Source organism: Rana temporaria, chromosome 7 (assembly GCF_905171775.1).
Source record: "Rana temporaria chromosome 7, aRanTem1.1, whole genome shotgun sequence".
NCBI classification, from domain to species: Eukaryota; Metazoa; Chordata; class Amphibia; order Anura; family Ranidae; genus Rana; species Rana temporaria.
In genome coordinates this window covers 201,725,744-201,741,519 of record NC_053495.1, presented here as the reverse complement: position 1 = coordinate 201,741,519, position 15,776 = coordinate 201,725,744, and the positions used below count along the sequence as shown (strand labels likewise).

Genomic DNA, 15,776 nt, shown 5'->3' with positions numbered 1-15,776 from the left:
CGGACCCCTGGGGACCTCCGGACCTCTAAAAATAAAATAAAAAAAAATGTATTAAAAAAAATATATATATTTTTTTAAAAAAATAAATAAAAAAAGGGGAGTTGCCATCTGGGGCCCTGTGGGCCTCCGGGCCCCTGGGGACCTCCGGACCCCTAAAGGGGGTTGCCATCCGGGCCCCTGCTGGCCCGGGCCCGATACAACAGGGCCAGTTGTACTGGCTTATCAGAGGCCCTGTGTACGGGGCATGAGTTTCAAAGTCAGAATTCTGAGATTTAGCCCAGGTTCACACTGGGCTGCGGGAGTGAAGCCGTGCAAGCTCAGCTGAACTCGCACGATTTCACTCCCGCTGGCAGTCCCGATTTCGGCCGTGATTATAGAGACATCCGTGCAGGTTTCTGAAGCATGGTGGTGGCAGCATCATGCTGTGGGGGTGTTTTTCAGCTGCAGGAACAGGACGACTGGTTGCAATCGAGGGAAAGATGAATGCGGCCAAGTACAGGGATATCCCGGATGAAAACCTTCTCCAGAGTGCTCAGGACCATTGTCTTGTTTACTGACCCTAAGCACACAGCTAAAATAACGAAGGTATGGCTTCACAACAGCTCCATGACTGTTCTTGAATGGCCCAGCCAGAGCCCTGACTTAAACCCAATTGAGCATCTCTGGAGAGACCTAAAAATGGCCGTCCACCAACGTTTACCATCCAACCTAACAGAACTGGAGAGGATCCAGGTCTCCCCACTGGTGCTCAGTCATGTTCGAACAGGAAGGTACCATCCCCAAACTGTTCCCACAAAGTTGGGAGCAGGAAATTGTCCAGAATGTCTTGGTATGCTGACGCCTTATGAGTTCCCTTCACTGGAACTAAGGAGCCAAGCCCAACCCCTGAAAAAAAAAACCCCCACACCATAATCCCCCCTCCACCAAATGGTTTGGACCAGTGCACAAAGCAAGGTCCATAAAGACATGGATGAGCGAGTTTGGGGTGGAGGAACTTGACTGGCCTGCACAGAGTCCTGACCTCAAGCCAATAAAACACCTTTGGGATGAATTAGAGCGGAGACTGCGAGCCAGGCCTTCTCGTCCAATATCAGCGCCTGACCTCACAAATGTGCTTCTGGAAGAATGGTCAAACATTCCCATAGACACACTCCTAAACCTTGTGGGTGGCCTTCCCAGAAGAGTTGAAGCTGTTATAGCTGCAGGCAGGTGTCCCAATACTTTTGACAATATTGTGTATATAATAATTTGTTTTACAAATAAACATTTGTTCCATGACAAAGGATTCTCAGAGAACCATAGGTTATCTAAAGAGAGAGTTGTTTCCTTTCAGGCAGTCTGTCTCTCATTGACTGCTCCTGCAGACTTATCTGAAGGTATAGGCAGGAAGAGGAAGAAGTCACAGTTCCAATTTGCGTGTGTGTGTTATATTATAGCTTGAACTACAGAGCTCTATGAAGAGGGCTTTATCAAGGGAGAAAATTAGGAGAACCTTAAAAAAGATGTGCAAAGTCGTCAACCGCTCCACCTGCAGGTTGCAGGCTTTTGGAGTAATTTTTTTTTTTTAATGGTTTACAAGTTTTTAAAGTTTATTAACCACTTAAGCCCCGGACCATTTTGCAGCTAAATGCCCAGGCCATGTTTTGCGATTCGGCACTGCGTCGCTTTAACAGACAATTTCGCGGTCGTGCGACGTGGCTCCCAAACAAAATTGGCGTCCTTTTTTCCCCACAAATAGAGCTTTCTTTTGGTGGTATTTGATCACCTCTGCGGTTTTTATTTTTTGCGCTATAAACAAAAATAGAGCGACAATTTTGAAAAAAATTCAATATTTTTTACTTTTTGCTATAATAAATATCCCCCAAAAACATATATAATTTTTTTTCCCCTCAGTTTAGGCCGATACGTATTCTACCTATTTTTGGTAAAAAAATCGCAATAAGCGTTTATCGATTGGTTTGCGCAACATTTATAGCGTTTACAAAATAGGGGATAGTTTTATTGCATGTTTATTAATTTATTTATTTTTTACTACTATTGGCGGCGATCAGCGATTTTTTTCGTGACTGCGACATTATGGCGGACACTTCCGACAATTTTGACACATTTTTGGGACCATTGTCATTTTCACAGCAAAAAATGCATTTAAATTGCATTGTTTATTGTGAAAATGACAGTTGCAGTTTGGGAGTTAACCACAGGGGGCGCTGTAGGAGTTAGTGTTCACCTAGTGTGTGTTTACAGCTGTAGGGGGGTGTGGCTGTAGGTGTGATGTCATCGATCGAGTCTCCCTTATAAAAAGGATCACTCGATCGATGCGCCGCCACAGTGAAGCACGGGCAAGCCGTGTTTACACACGGCTCTCCCCGTTCTTCAGCTCCGGGGAGCGATCGCGACGGAGCGGCTATAAACAAATAGCCGCGCCGTCGTCCCGGATCGCTCCCCGAGGGAATCCGCACGCAGCGGAGGGGGTCCCGATCAGACCCCCCACCTGCTAGAAGGCAAGGACGTATATATACGTCCTTCTGCCTGTACGTGCCATTCTGTGGACGTAAATAGTCGTGCGGCGGGCGTTAAGGGGTTAACCACTTCAAAACCCCCACGTCCAAAAACGGGATCTCTTATCCCGGGTGGACGTCATATAACGTCCTGTACTTTGTGCGGTGATATCTGAATGATGCCTGCACCTAGAGGCATCATTCAGATATAATTTTGTTCCGGCGGCGATCCTGTGCACCATAAAAACGATCATAGTGGCGGTTCCGCCGCTTGATCGTTCTTATAGGTGGCGGGAGGGGACTCCCCCCCCCCCCCTCCTGCCGTCATCCGGTGCTTCCCCGGGCTCTCCCGTGCCATCGGGGGCCCGGAGAGATGATCGCCGTGCGCTGGATGGGAGGCATAGAGATGACTGGTGACCAGATGGTCACCAGTCATCTCTATGACCGTCGGAGGCCCGGGGCGCGATGTGATGACGTCACGCCTGGGTACACGTAAGTAAACAAACCGCAATTGCGGCTAGTAAGAATGAGATCTGTGAATTTTTTTTCACAATCTCATTCTTTCCAGCCTGGAGGAGAGATGTGGGGTCTTATTGGTATTGAAGTGGTTAATAACTAAGGGGCGGGGGCCACCCGGTGATGTCACCTGGTGAACCCGCCCCTTGTGATGACATCGAATGAGAGCATGCTGGGTCATTGACGTCACAAGTTGTGGAGTCATCGATATTCACCGGTTGTTAGGGACGCTGGTGGCCCCGCTCCTAAGTCAGGGCTCATAACGCTGCCTGAGCACAGCAGCGTTGAGGTCCCCTGGCCCTCAAAACTGGGGTAATGCATTGGGCAAGTTAGGCAGCATCGAGGCCCCTGTGAGTGCGAGGCCTTAGGCGACCGCCTAATTTGCCTAATTAAAGAGCCGCCTCTGCGGGTATAGGCAGGAAGAGGGAGAAGTCATCACTCTGATTTGTGTGTGATAAATTACAGCTTGAGCTACAGAGCTCTGTGAAGATGTGACTTCATCCAAATATTATTTATTCTTTTTTTTATTTCCAGAACTTGCGCCAGGAATGTTGGGATAAAACTGGTCAATTTTTTGACCTTCCAGACTTTCTGACCTGGAAAGCTACAGGATCCCTCACTAGGTAAGGTGTGTGTGTGAGTGTGGGGGAGGGGGAAGGGGTGACTTGGTTGTTGCACAGTTTGTGTAGAACCTACAAATCATTCATAAAATGCAGGCTTTGATGTGGAGCCCGCAGTGTCCTATGAACGCTTCTCTGCACACTCCAGAGGTTGGTCACATGACTTCTACTGGTTATGTGTCTAGGCTGCCATGTTGTGAAACGCGTCGACCGCTTGGGACATTCTAGCACAGTAGTTCTCAACTCCTGTTCTCAGGACCCACTAACAGGCCAGGTTTGCAAGATAACTGAAATACATCACAGGTGATATCATTTGCTGCCCAGTGATTCTAGTATTCTCCCCAAGGTAACACTTAACCACTTCAATACCGGGCATTTTCACCCCCTTCCTGCCCAGGCCAATTTTCAGCTTTCAGCGATGTCACGATTTGAATGACAATTGCGCGGCGTGCGACGTGGCTCCCAAACAAAATTGACGTTCTTTTTTTCCCCCACAAATAGATAGAGTTTTCCTTTGGTGGTATTTTATCATCTCTGTGGTTTTTATTTTTTGCGCTAAAAACAAAAAAGAGCGACAATTAAAAAAAAAAAAAAAAAACACAATATTTTTTACTTTTTGCTATAATAAATATCCCAATTAAAAAAAAAAAAAAAAAAAAAAAATTTTTTCTCAGTTTAGGCCGATATGTTTTCTTCTACATATTTTTGGTAACAAAAATCACAATAAGGGTTTAGAGCAACTTCTGAGCAAAAACGAACAATGAGGAAGTGAAAAGAGGAATGTCTGCAGGTAAAGGATGCTTATTATGAAAAAAAAAAAATTCCTTTACAACCCCTTTAACCTACACGATTAAGGAGATATTTGCAGAAAACACTGCACGTTGCCTTAGACAACGGTGCCAGTTCACTGAGCGTCCCGGCATAATGAATTGGATAATGCCAGTATTATGATGCGCGCGGGATCGTGCCAGTCCCGCGCACATGCGCGAGAGTGACGTCATCGCCGCTCCAGCCAATCACAGCGCCGGAGCGGCGATACCAGGAAGAAGCTCCGATGGGCCATGGCGGCGGCGGAGGGGAACGAGGAGGACATCGGGGGCTTTAATTTCAGGTAAGTGCCACATAATGAGCTAGTATGCATACCAGCTCATTATGCCTTTCTCTTGCAGGTGTTTTTTTTTTCTGGATTATTTTAAGAGGGTTTACTTCCTCTTTAACCACTTCCCGCCCGGTCAATAATCAATTGACGTCCGGGAAGTGGTTGTGAAATCCTGACTGGACATCTATTGACGTCCTGCAGGAATTCATGCCGGCGCACGCCCGTGGGGGCGAGCAGCGGGGCGTCAGTCTGCCACCCTGCATCTCCGATCTCGGTAAAGAGCCTCCGGCGGAGGCTCTTTACCACGTGATCAGCCATGTCCAATCACGGCTGATCACGATGTAAACAGGAAGAGCCGTTGATCGGCTCTTCCTCACTCGCATCTGACAGACACGAGTAGAGGAAAGCCGATCGGCGGCTCTCCTGACAGGGGGGGTTCGCGCTGTTTGTTTATCAGCGCAGCCCCCCTCGGATGCCCACACTGGACCACCAGGGAGTGCCCCCCAAAAAACAAACAAAAAAAAAAAAAACAATAAAAAAAATTAACACAATCGATGCCAATCAGTGCACATTGGGCACTGACTGGCAACATGGGCACTGGCTGAAATGATGCCCAGCAATGCCATCAGTGCCACCCCTCAGTGTCCATCAGTGCCACCCAGTGTCCATCAGTGCCACCTCTTAGTGCCCATCTATGCCCAGTGCCCACCTATCAGTGCCCATCTGTGCCACCCATAAGTACCCATCAGTGCCACCGATGAGTGTCCATCAGTGCTGCCTATAAGTGCCCATCAGTGCCACCTATGAGTGCCCATCAGTGCTGCCTATTAATGCCCATCAGTGCCGCCTATGAATGCCCATCAGTGCAGCATACCACGATAGGTAGGAAGACCGCCGCTCCAGGTGAGCACAGGCAGGTAATCAATGTCCACTCAGGAATCACACGGGTGCTGGCAATGCATAGAATTAAGCAGGTGGGAGAATGGATGGACAGCCGCACTCCAAAAAGTCTTGTTGCTCTTTATTGTAAAAAGGAAAAAATGCACAGCACACAACAGCATACAGTGGGATAGACAGCTGACGCGTTTCGCATTAACAACTAATGCTTAGTCATAGCTACAAATGAAATACAAAATTCTCAATATATACATATGAGGGTGTAAACTTTCCAGGTCAGTGCAGCATACCAGCGCCGCCTATCAGTGCCACCTCATTGGTGCCCATCAGTGCCACCTAATCGGTGCCCATCAGTGGCACCTCATCGGTGCTCATCAGTGCCGCCATATCAGTGCCCATAATTGAAGAAGAAAACGTATTTATTTACAAAAATAATTTACAGAAAAAAAATAAAAGCTTAATGTCTTTCAAAAATGTTGGTCTTTTTTTAGTTGAGGTGATCAGAGGTGATCAAATACCACCAAAAGAAAGCTCTATTTGTGGGAACAAAATGATAAGAATTTCATTTGGGTACAGTGTAGCACGACCGCGCAATTGTCATTCAAATTGCGACAGTGCTGAAAGCTGAAAATTGGCTTGGGCAGAATGGGGCGTAAGTGCCCCCCGGTGTGGAAGTGGTTAACAACCAGCTGTACACAGTTTGCTAAAGAGGAAAAAAAATAAAAACGCATGTTCAAAAACACAAAACGCGCCTGAAAACCGCATCAACTGCAACCGCATAGATGTGAACCCTAGATTAAGCAATTCCAGCCCTGTACAGCTTTAAATACCTATACCCTGAAAGTCCTTTAATCGCAGCCGTCATGGCCCAGGTGATCAGGAATGCGATACGGGAAACGCAGAAAGATTTTCGAACGCAACAAGCTACATTTGGCGTGTCTGAAACTAAACACGCTTTGTTCCAGGACAGACTTCATCCTTCATTGGACTGACCTTCATAAAACTCTTACCACGTATATTACAGAAAATCCCGAGATTACTAGCGTGGAGCGGGGGGGCGGCGGGAGGACGGGGCGATGGCGGCGGGTTTATAACAGATGTTTAACCATATTATTAAAACCGCTTACCTCTCGCTTCTCCCCTACAACCTTTCCCTCCTTAATTAAATTACGAGGATTTCTTGGCCGCTCCGTCACATATAAAACCTGCGCGGACTTTACTTCTTTTTTTTTATTTTATTTTTTTTCCAAGGTAGATTTCTGGTGAAGAATCCGTTTTCGATTAATCTTCCCGCGTGCGCTGTAATTTTTCCACGTCGTTTACAGCAGGATGATAAAAAAACTTTAGAGATTTGATTTATACTCGGCAACCTTCCATGTTTGCAGCCAAAAGAAACACTTCTGTGCCCTGGAGAAAATCATCTCTATCACCAGTGACGTTATTCAAGAAAATCAAAACTTTTATGAAAAAAGTGAAACAATGTAACGTGTTCCGCTCACGAGCTTCATCTATGCGGGTTGTGTATTGATGAATTTACTGGTGTTTTGTCTTTTTTTGACATGTGCTTTTAACCACTTGAGCTCTGGAAGATTTTACCCCCTTCATGACCAGGCAATGCTGTATTTTGGCATAGGCCAACAAGGCCCAGGCCTAGGGCAGCACTTTGCAGGGGGGCAGCACGAAAAGAGTCCTTGTGGCTTGACTTTCAGTGTTGTGCCAGTCTTGGGGTGGACTGGGCCGGGAGGCAAATCAGTCTAGTGCCCCCATAAAGCAGCCGCACTACTGCCGGTATAATAATACCGGCAGGGCCACCATCAGGGGGGGAAGCCCATACACATAGAGGACGCTAGGGCGGCAGACCCCCAACCAATGAGTTGTTGTGTGGGCGGGCGACGTTCCGCAACTGGGGGGGGGGGGGGCTTTGCATCGCTTCTAGTTTTGACTGTTCTATAATAACAGTAGACCTCCCACCTGAGTTCTCAGCTAGAGAGAGACAGATGCCATGTCGGGAGGCTAAAAACTGTCAAAAAGTCAGTTAACGGGCTCCATAGCAAAACGAGAAGTCAGAATAAATTGCTGAAAATTAAGGGACTCTACTGCCCCCCCAAGGCCCTCAGAACTGGTGTCCTCCATGGAAAATGTCAGGGCGTGTCCTAAATGAGGGTGTGGTCTTGACAGGAAAGGGTGGGAAGGGGTGGGTCATATTTAAATTAAGGGGTCACGAGTTTCAGTAGGCCTAGGGCAGCACAAAACCTAAATACACCACTGTGACCAGGCCATTTTTCTTCCCGCTATTTTAACTGGTAATTGTGCGGCCATGCAACACTGTAGCCAAATGAAATGCACTATGTTAATCAGATGCATATACTGTATCACTTTTGAGATTTATTGAGTTTCATTCGCCTGCTGGATTTTGAAGTGTAGTGTAGCTGATTGTTATTGTCTCATACATCAGTGTCATCATGTGTTATGAATATAACTTCATCATAGCAAGAGTTAGGGAAATGCATTAAACTATGGGAAGTTCATGTGATGTCAGTAGTATACTGTAGATCACTACCTCCAGTCTAACAGATGTGTATTTCTCTAGACCCCTGGTGCCCAACCTGTGGCCTGCATGTGGCCCTTTGCTACTTTTGTGGCCCCCGTGGCTCCTGCAGACACTAATCTGTGTTTCCTTATTGCGCTGTTATGGCAGTGATTTTTAGCAGTCTCGTGTAATATTTCTCCAGTCTATGACTGTCTCCTGAGGTATGTCCCCAGTCTCTTACAGCCCCTATTGTATTTTCACAGTCTCTGACACACTTTTGTGGCATGTCTGCAGTCTCTGACCATCTCCTCTACAATATCCATAGTCCCTGACCAGCTCTTGTATTCTGCCCACAGTCTCTGACCATCTCTTGTATTATTCCTGCAGTCTCTGTCCATCTCTTGTACTCTCTCTGCAGTCTCTGACCATATTTTGTATTATATCCACAGTCTCTGACTATCTCTTGTATTATATCCGCAGTCTCTGGCCATCTCTTGTATTCTGTCCACATTCTCTGACCATCTCTTGTATTAATCCTGCAGTCTCTGTCCATCTATTGTACTCTCTCTGCAGTCTCTGACCATCTTTTGTATTATATCCACAGTCTCTGACTATCTCTTGTATTATATCTGCAGTCTCTGACTATCTCTTGTATTATATCTGCAGTCTCTGACCATCTCTTGTATTATATCTGCAAACTCTGTCCATCTCTTGTATTCTGTCCACATTCTCTGACCATCTCTTGTATTAATCCTGCAGTCTCTGTCCATATTGTGTACTCTCTCTGCAGTCTCTGACTGTCTCTTTTATTATAACCACATTCTCTTACTATCTTTTGTATTCTGTCTGCAGTCTCTGACTATCTCTTTTATTATATCCTCAGTCTCCTACCTTCTTCTGTATCATGTCCACAGTCTGGCCATCTCTTGTCTCTCTCATGCCCATAGTCTTTTACTATATTCTTTTGTGTCTCTTTATTCACTGAATTTCAAGGGCGGCCCTTTGGAGATGTTACAGTACGCCCTGGGGGCCTCCCCATATCCAGAAAGTTGACCACCACTGCTCTAGACTGTTTAGGTCTAGGTATGGGCCCGATGTTCGAGCCAAACGTTGTTTGTAGAACAAGCAAATAGGGCACTCGTGGGACGATCGCCCGCCACGGAGTGCCCCATAATGTACTGCCAGATCGCAGTGCATTGAAGGCTGCTGATTGGCCAAAGCATGCACCTGACATGTATGCTTTGGCCAATCACAGCGCAATGTACAGTGAGAGCCATGATTGGCCAAAGGCATGATTTGGCCAATCATGGCTCAGAGGCCAAGTCCACGCCCCACACTTTATAAGGCTGCTATCAACGGCAGGTGTGTATAGTGTGAATTAATGGAGATAGATTAGCTAGGTTAGTTAGTGTAGTGCAGGGCTCAAAACTTCAAGTCCTGAGCTACTAGCCAGGCCTCAAAGGTTACTCGCCACCAGTGCCCCACTCAATCCCTACCCTACCCCGCCCCTAATTCCGCCCCTAGACACGCCCTCAAATGACACTTAAATGTTGTATGCAAAAATAAGGTATAAAAATAAATATTAACAACAACTTTATCAGGGCAGCCTCACCTGTGCCCACCATTGCAGCCACACTGTGCACCCACCATTGCAGCCACACTGTGCACCCACCATTGCAGCAACACTGTGCACCCACTATTGCAGCCACACTGTGCACCCACCATTGCAGCCACACTGTGCACCCACCATTGCAGCCACACTGTGCACCCACCATTGCAGCCACACTGTGCCCACCATTTCAGCCACACTGTGCCCACTATTGCAGCCTCACTGTGCCCATTGCAACCACACTGTTCCCACTATTGCAGCCTCACTGCGCCCACTATTGCAGCCCCTCTTCCTCCATGTTCTCTTCCCCCACCCCGGGGCGATCGATGGGAGAATGGCTCCCGATCAACCCCGCCGGCGGTGCTCTCCCCCCCCCCCCTCTCCCAGGCAGGCAGCCCAGCTCGCAATACCTCATTTTCCACTCGCAAAATGCGAGTTGGAGAGTGGAAAATTTGAGGGCTGGTGTAGTGTGTATATAATACAGTGCAGTCAGAGTAGAGTATATAATACAGTGCAGTCAGGGTAGTGTATATGATACAGTGCAGTCAGTGTAGAGTATATAATACAGTGCAGTCAGTGTAGAATATATAATACAGTGCAGTCAGTGTAGAATATATAATACAGTGCAGTCAGTGTAGAATATATAATAGAGTGCAGTCAGTGTAGAATATATAATACAGTGCAGTCAGTGTAGAATATATAATAGAGTGCAGTCAGTGTAGAATATATAATACAGTGCAGTCAGTGTAGTGTATATGATACAGTGCAGTCAGTGTAGAATATATAATACAGTGCAGTCAGTGTAGAATATATAATACAGTGCAGTCAGTGTAGAATATATAATACAGTGCAGTCAGTGTAGAATATATAATACAGTGCAGGCAGTGTAGAATATACGAGGTGTGTCTATTAAATTATGAGACTGATTAAAAAACTCACCTTTATTTATATGTATTACAAATTTAATGCTTGTCCCCTTCAATATTTTCCCCGTTTGCACTAATACATTTCTGCAGTCTTGTTTTCCACTGGTAAGGCTGGGTTCACACTACTACACTACTTTCATCCTACTTTGCTCTTCTACATTGGTCCTACATCCATCCTACTTTCATGAACAGGATACTACTTTGGTCCGACTTCAATGATATTCAATGGGCCTGAAGTAGGATCAATGTAGGACCAAAAGTAGTACAGGGAGCATTTTCAAAGTCGGACCGACTTGTGTAGGACGCTACAAGACGCTCTCATAGGGAAACATTGAACACAGAGCAAAGTAGGATGAAAGTAGTGTAGTAATGGAGAAAATCAATTTCTGTCAGCTGTTTCAACAAGGTGCTAAAAATCGGCGAATATGGAGGATGTTCAAGTGTAGTCCCCTCCCACTGCTTGTAATAATAATTAAATGGCTGTTTAGATGCCCCAATTGTTACCGCCGGCTCTGAAAACGATACTGGGGTGATGCCTGCGGCTGCATATCTACCCGGTACCACTTGAAGTCAAATGACGTACCAGCATAGGCATACGCACAGGGTGTTCCAGGTGTGCCTGGGCACACCCTAATCACCCAATGTGGTGAAGACACCCCTGATATTTTACCAAAGCTCCCTAACTGGGCTCCTAAAAACATTGTAAAAAATGTTTTTTTAATAATACAATTGTAAAACAATTATAAACAATGGCCCAGATTCAAAGAGCAATTGCGCCTGCGTAACCATAGTTACGCAGCGCAATTGCTTACTTGCCCCGGCGTAACAACTTCTCCTGATTCAGAGAGCTCGTTACGCCGACTGCAGCCTAAGATATGCGTGGCATAAGGCTCTTATGCCGTCGTATCGTAGGCTGCATTCTTAGGCAGGCCGCTAGGTGGCGTTCCCGTTGTGGTCAGCGTATAGTATGCAAATTGCATACTAACGCAGATTCACAACGTTACGAGAGCCCTGCGTATGCAGTTTACGTCGTTTGCGTACGGCGGGTTTCGCGTAAGGCTGCACATGCTAAAAGCAGGGGCAGCCAATGCTAAGGATACCCGTTGTTCCCGCGTCGCGAGGTTTAAATTTTACGTTGTTTGCGTAAGTGAATCGTGAATGGCGCTGGACGCCATTCACGTTCACTTTGAAGCAAATGACGTCCTTGCGACGTCATTTGCCGCAATGCACGTCGGGAAAGTTTCCCGACGGAGAATGCGCTCTAGGCTCGGCGCGGGAACGCGCCTAATTTAAATGATTCTCACCCCCTACGGGATCATTTAAATTGCGCGCGCTTACGCCGGGGCATTTTGTCGGAGCGCCCACGCAATTTACGGAGCTACTGTTCCGTGAATCGAGGGTAGCGCAGAAAATTTGCGGGGGCGCAGGGCAAAAACGGTGCCCTGCGCCTACGTAAAAACTGCGCAAATGTTACTGATTCTACCCCAATAAAAACAACTGACACCAATCTCTGGCCTACTGACACCGTCCACTGCTCCACTGACAACCATCAGTAAATATACACATGCACACACACGTATATGTGTTTGAGCTTTGGGGTGCCCATCCTAATGCAATAGGCTGTGCACACCTATGCATACCAGGTACATGATTTGATGGCAAGTGCTTAATAACTCATCAAAAGCCCATAGTGCTCTGGGAATCCTTTGTCATGACTGTATCCTAATGCTTATCTGTAAATTTAAAAAAAACAATATAAACGTAAAATAAATTGGACCCAGAACTCTTCTATTTTCTCTTCCAAGAAAGGCAAAGGAATGCTGTCCGCCCAAGTGACTGCTGAGAGTTCTCCGTGTCACCGTACAGTGTTGTGTTTGGCGCGGATTACGCCATTATCATCACTCGCTGTAAACTCGCTATTATTATTTAAATTGGATATTCTTCTTAGATGCTGTGGATCAGCAGCAAAATATTAAAATGAGTCTCCAGAGCCCCTTTTCATTCTTGGACTTCAAACGTTTTTCGGTTAAGTCTGTATAATTCATAACAATAGTCTAACAGCCCGACTGTAACCTAATATCCGCCGGGGCTATCAGACTACACGCCTGCTCTACTGAAGTGTCAGAGTGTCATTAACAAAGTGTCTGAGCTGTCTGAAATCTTCCATAATAAATGGGAACGTCACCCCAGGGTGAGATCCGGGAGATAAATACCGGAGAGATTCCCTGCACTCTTCACCCAGCCACTCATTGTTTTCTTCACCGGTGTTCTTAGTCCTTCAATTACCCCATTGTTCTGTTTTACACCGGTGCTCAAAAAATTATCAGATCCCTCAACATTTCTACCCCCCAAGGAACTTTAGAGATAGTTTTCAAGTCCATCGAGGATCAGTGGGAAAAAATACTCCTTACATTGGTGATCAGTGAGAAGAATGTTCCTTACATTGGTGATCAGTGAGAAGAATGTTCCTTACATTGGTGATCAGTGGGAAGAATGTTCCTTACATTGGTGATCAGTGAGAAGAATGTTCCTTACATTGGTGATCAGTGGGAAGAATTTCCCTTACATTGGTGATCAGTGAGAAGAATGTTCCTTACATTGGTGATCAGTGGGAAGAATGCTCCTTACATTGGTGATCAGTGGGAAGAATGTTCCTTACATTGGTGATCAGTGAGAAGAATGTTCCTTACATTGGTGATCAGTGGGAAGAATGCTCCTTACATTGGTGATCAGTGGGAAGAATGTTCCTTACATTGGTGATCAGTGGGAAGAATGCTCCTTACATTGGTGATCAGTGGGAAGAATGTTCCTTACATTGGTGATCAGTGAGAAGAATGTTCCTTACATTGGTGATCAGTGAGAAGAATGTCCCTTACATTGGTGATCAGTGGGAAGAATGTTCCTTGGTGATCAGTGGGAAGAATGTTCCTTGGTGATCAGTGGGAAGAATGTCCCTTACATTGGTGATCAGTGGGAAGAATGTTCCTTGGTGATCAGTGAGAAGAATGTTCCTTACATTGGTGATCAGTGAGAAGAATGTTCTTTACATTGGTGGTCAGTGGGAAGAATGTTCCTTACATTGGTGATCAGTGAGAAGAATGTTCCTTACATTGGTGATCAGTGAGAAGAATGTTCCTTACATTGGTGATCAGTGGGAAGAATGCTCCTTACATTGGTGATCAGTGGGAAGAATGTTCCTTACATTGGTGATCAGTGGGAAGAATGTCCCTTACATTGGTGGTCAGTGGGAAGAATGTTCCTTACATTGGTGATCAGTGAGAAGAATGTTCCTTACATTGGTAGTCAGTGGGAAGAATGCTCCTTACATTGGTGATCAGTGGGAAGAATGTCCCTTACATTGGTGATCAGTGGGAAGAATGTTCCTTACATTGGTGATCAGTGGGAAGAATGTCCCTTACATTGGTGATCAGTGGGAAGAATGTCCCTTACATTGGGGATCACATGAGAAGAATGTCCCTTACATTGGTGATCAGTGGGAAGAATGTTCCTTACATTGGTGGTCAGTGGGAAGAATGTTCCTTACATTGGTGATCAGTGAGAAGAATGTCCCTTACATTGGTGGTCAGTGGAAACTTTCACGACGATATACGTCGGCAGCATGGCGCGGACAGGTAGAAGGACGTGTATATATACGTCCCCTTTAAAAAGCGGCATTATGGACACACGCGGCCTCCGTGAGCCCGACCGCGTGTCCCACGGACTCGATGTCCACGAGCATACCCGCAATCGTCTCACAGAGAGGGAGATGTCAATGTAAACACAATATCTCCCCGTTCTGCCTAGTGACATGTCACCGATCGTGTTCCGTGTCATCGGGAACAGCAATCAGTGACGTGGGGCTAACAATACGCTATCATCAAGTTACAATGTTGCAGTCTGATCCAGGGGCGGATCCGGGGGGGGGGGGGAACAGGGCAATTGCCAACCCCGCGAAATTAGCTAGTTAGAAATGAGAAGTTGCAGAATTTGCTGGCGCCAGAGAGTCTGAGCGGCTCCGCGAGTCCGCATGCGAGTGACAGAGCGGGCGGGTGACAGCGTAGGCTTCTGGGTGCCTCAGTGTGAGAGTCAGAGAGTGGGTGGTCAGCTGGTCGGCTCTGTGGGTGAGCGGGCAGGTGGCCAATCAACAAGCCGGCGGCCGGGGGAGCAGAGAGATGACATCATCTCTCACCGCCCTGCGCCAGCCCTGCATCGCTGCAGTAACTTCCGCCCTCACTGTGCAGGCAGCAGAGAGATTACATCATCTCTCTGCTGCCTGACTCTGACAAGCAAAACGCCACCTTAGCAAGTGATAATCTGCATCTGGTGGTAGGCAAGTGACATTCCGAAACTTGTGGCAAGTGACAATCCGCAACTTGTGGCAAGTGACAATCCGCAACATGTGGCAAGTGACAATCCGCAACATGTGGCAGGTGATGTGGCAAGTGACAATCCGCAACATGTGGCACGTGACGTGGCAAGTGATAATCTGCATCTGGTAGCAGGCAAGTGACATTCCCCAAATTGTGGCAAGTGGCAATCCGCAACATGTGGCAGGTGATGTGGCAAGTGACAATCCGCAACGTGTGGCAAGTGACAATCCGCAACTTGTGGCAGGTGACGTGGCAAGTGACAATCTGCATCTGGTGGCAGGCAAGTGACATTCCCCAACTTGTGGCAAGTGACAATCCGCAACTTGTGGCAGGTGACGTGGCAAGTGACAATCCGCAACTTGTGGCAAGTGACAATCCGCAACTTGTGGCAGGTGACGTGGCAAGTGACAATCTGCATCTGGTGACAGGCAAGTGACATTCCCCAACATGTGGCAGGTGACAATCCGCAACGTGTGGCAAGTGACAATCCGCACCATGTGGCAGGTGACGTGGCAAGTGACAATCTGCATCTGGTGACAGGCAAGTGACATTCCCCAACATGTGGCAGGTGACGTGGCAAGTGACAATCCGCAACATGTGGCAGGTGACGTGGCAAGTGATAATCTGCATCTGGAAGCAGGCAAGTGTCATTCCCCAACGTGTGGCAGGTGACGTGGCAAGTGACACACTCAGGGCATCCACTGATTCTGC

The 15,776-nt window shown here is 46.8% G+C and overlaps 1 protein-coding gene across 6 annotated transcripts in view; it reads left to right on the top strand.

Moving 5' to 3' along the window:
- FGGY (FGGY carbohydrate kinase domain containing) overlaps window positions 1–15,776 on the top strand; it is a 251,413-nt gene that overhangs the window by 45,721 nt on the left and 189,916 nt on the right. For all 6 annotated transcript variants that reach the window (XM_040360822.1, XM_040360823.1, XM_040360825.1 and 3 more), the window contains one exon: window positions 3,549–3,637. In XM_040360822.1, coding sequence (XP_040216756.1) covers window positions 3,549–3,637 — 89 coding nt within the window. The remainder of the gene's footprint in view (window positions 1–3,548; window positions 3,638–15,776) is intronic.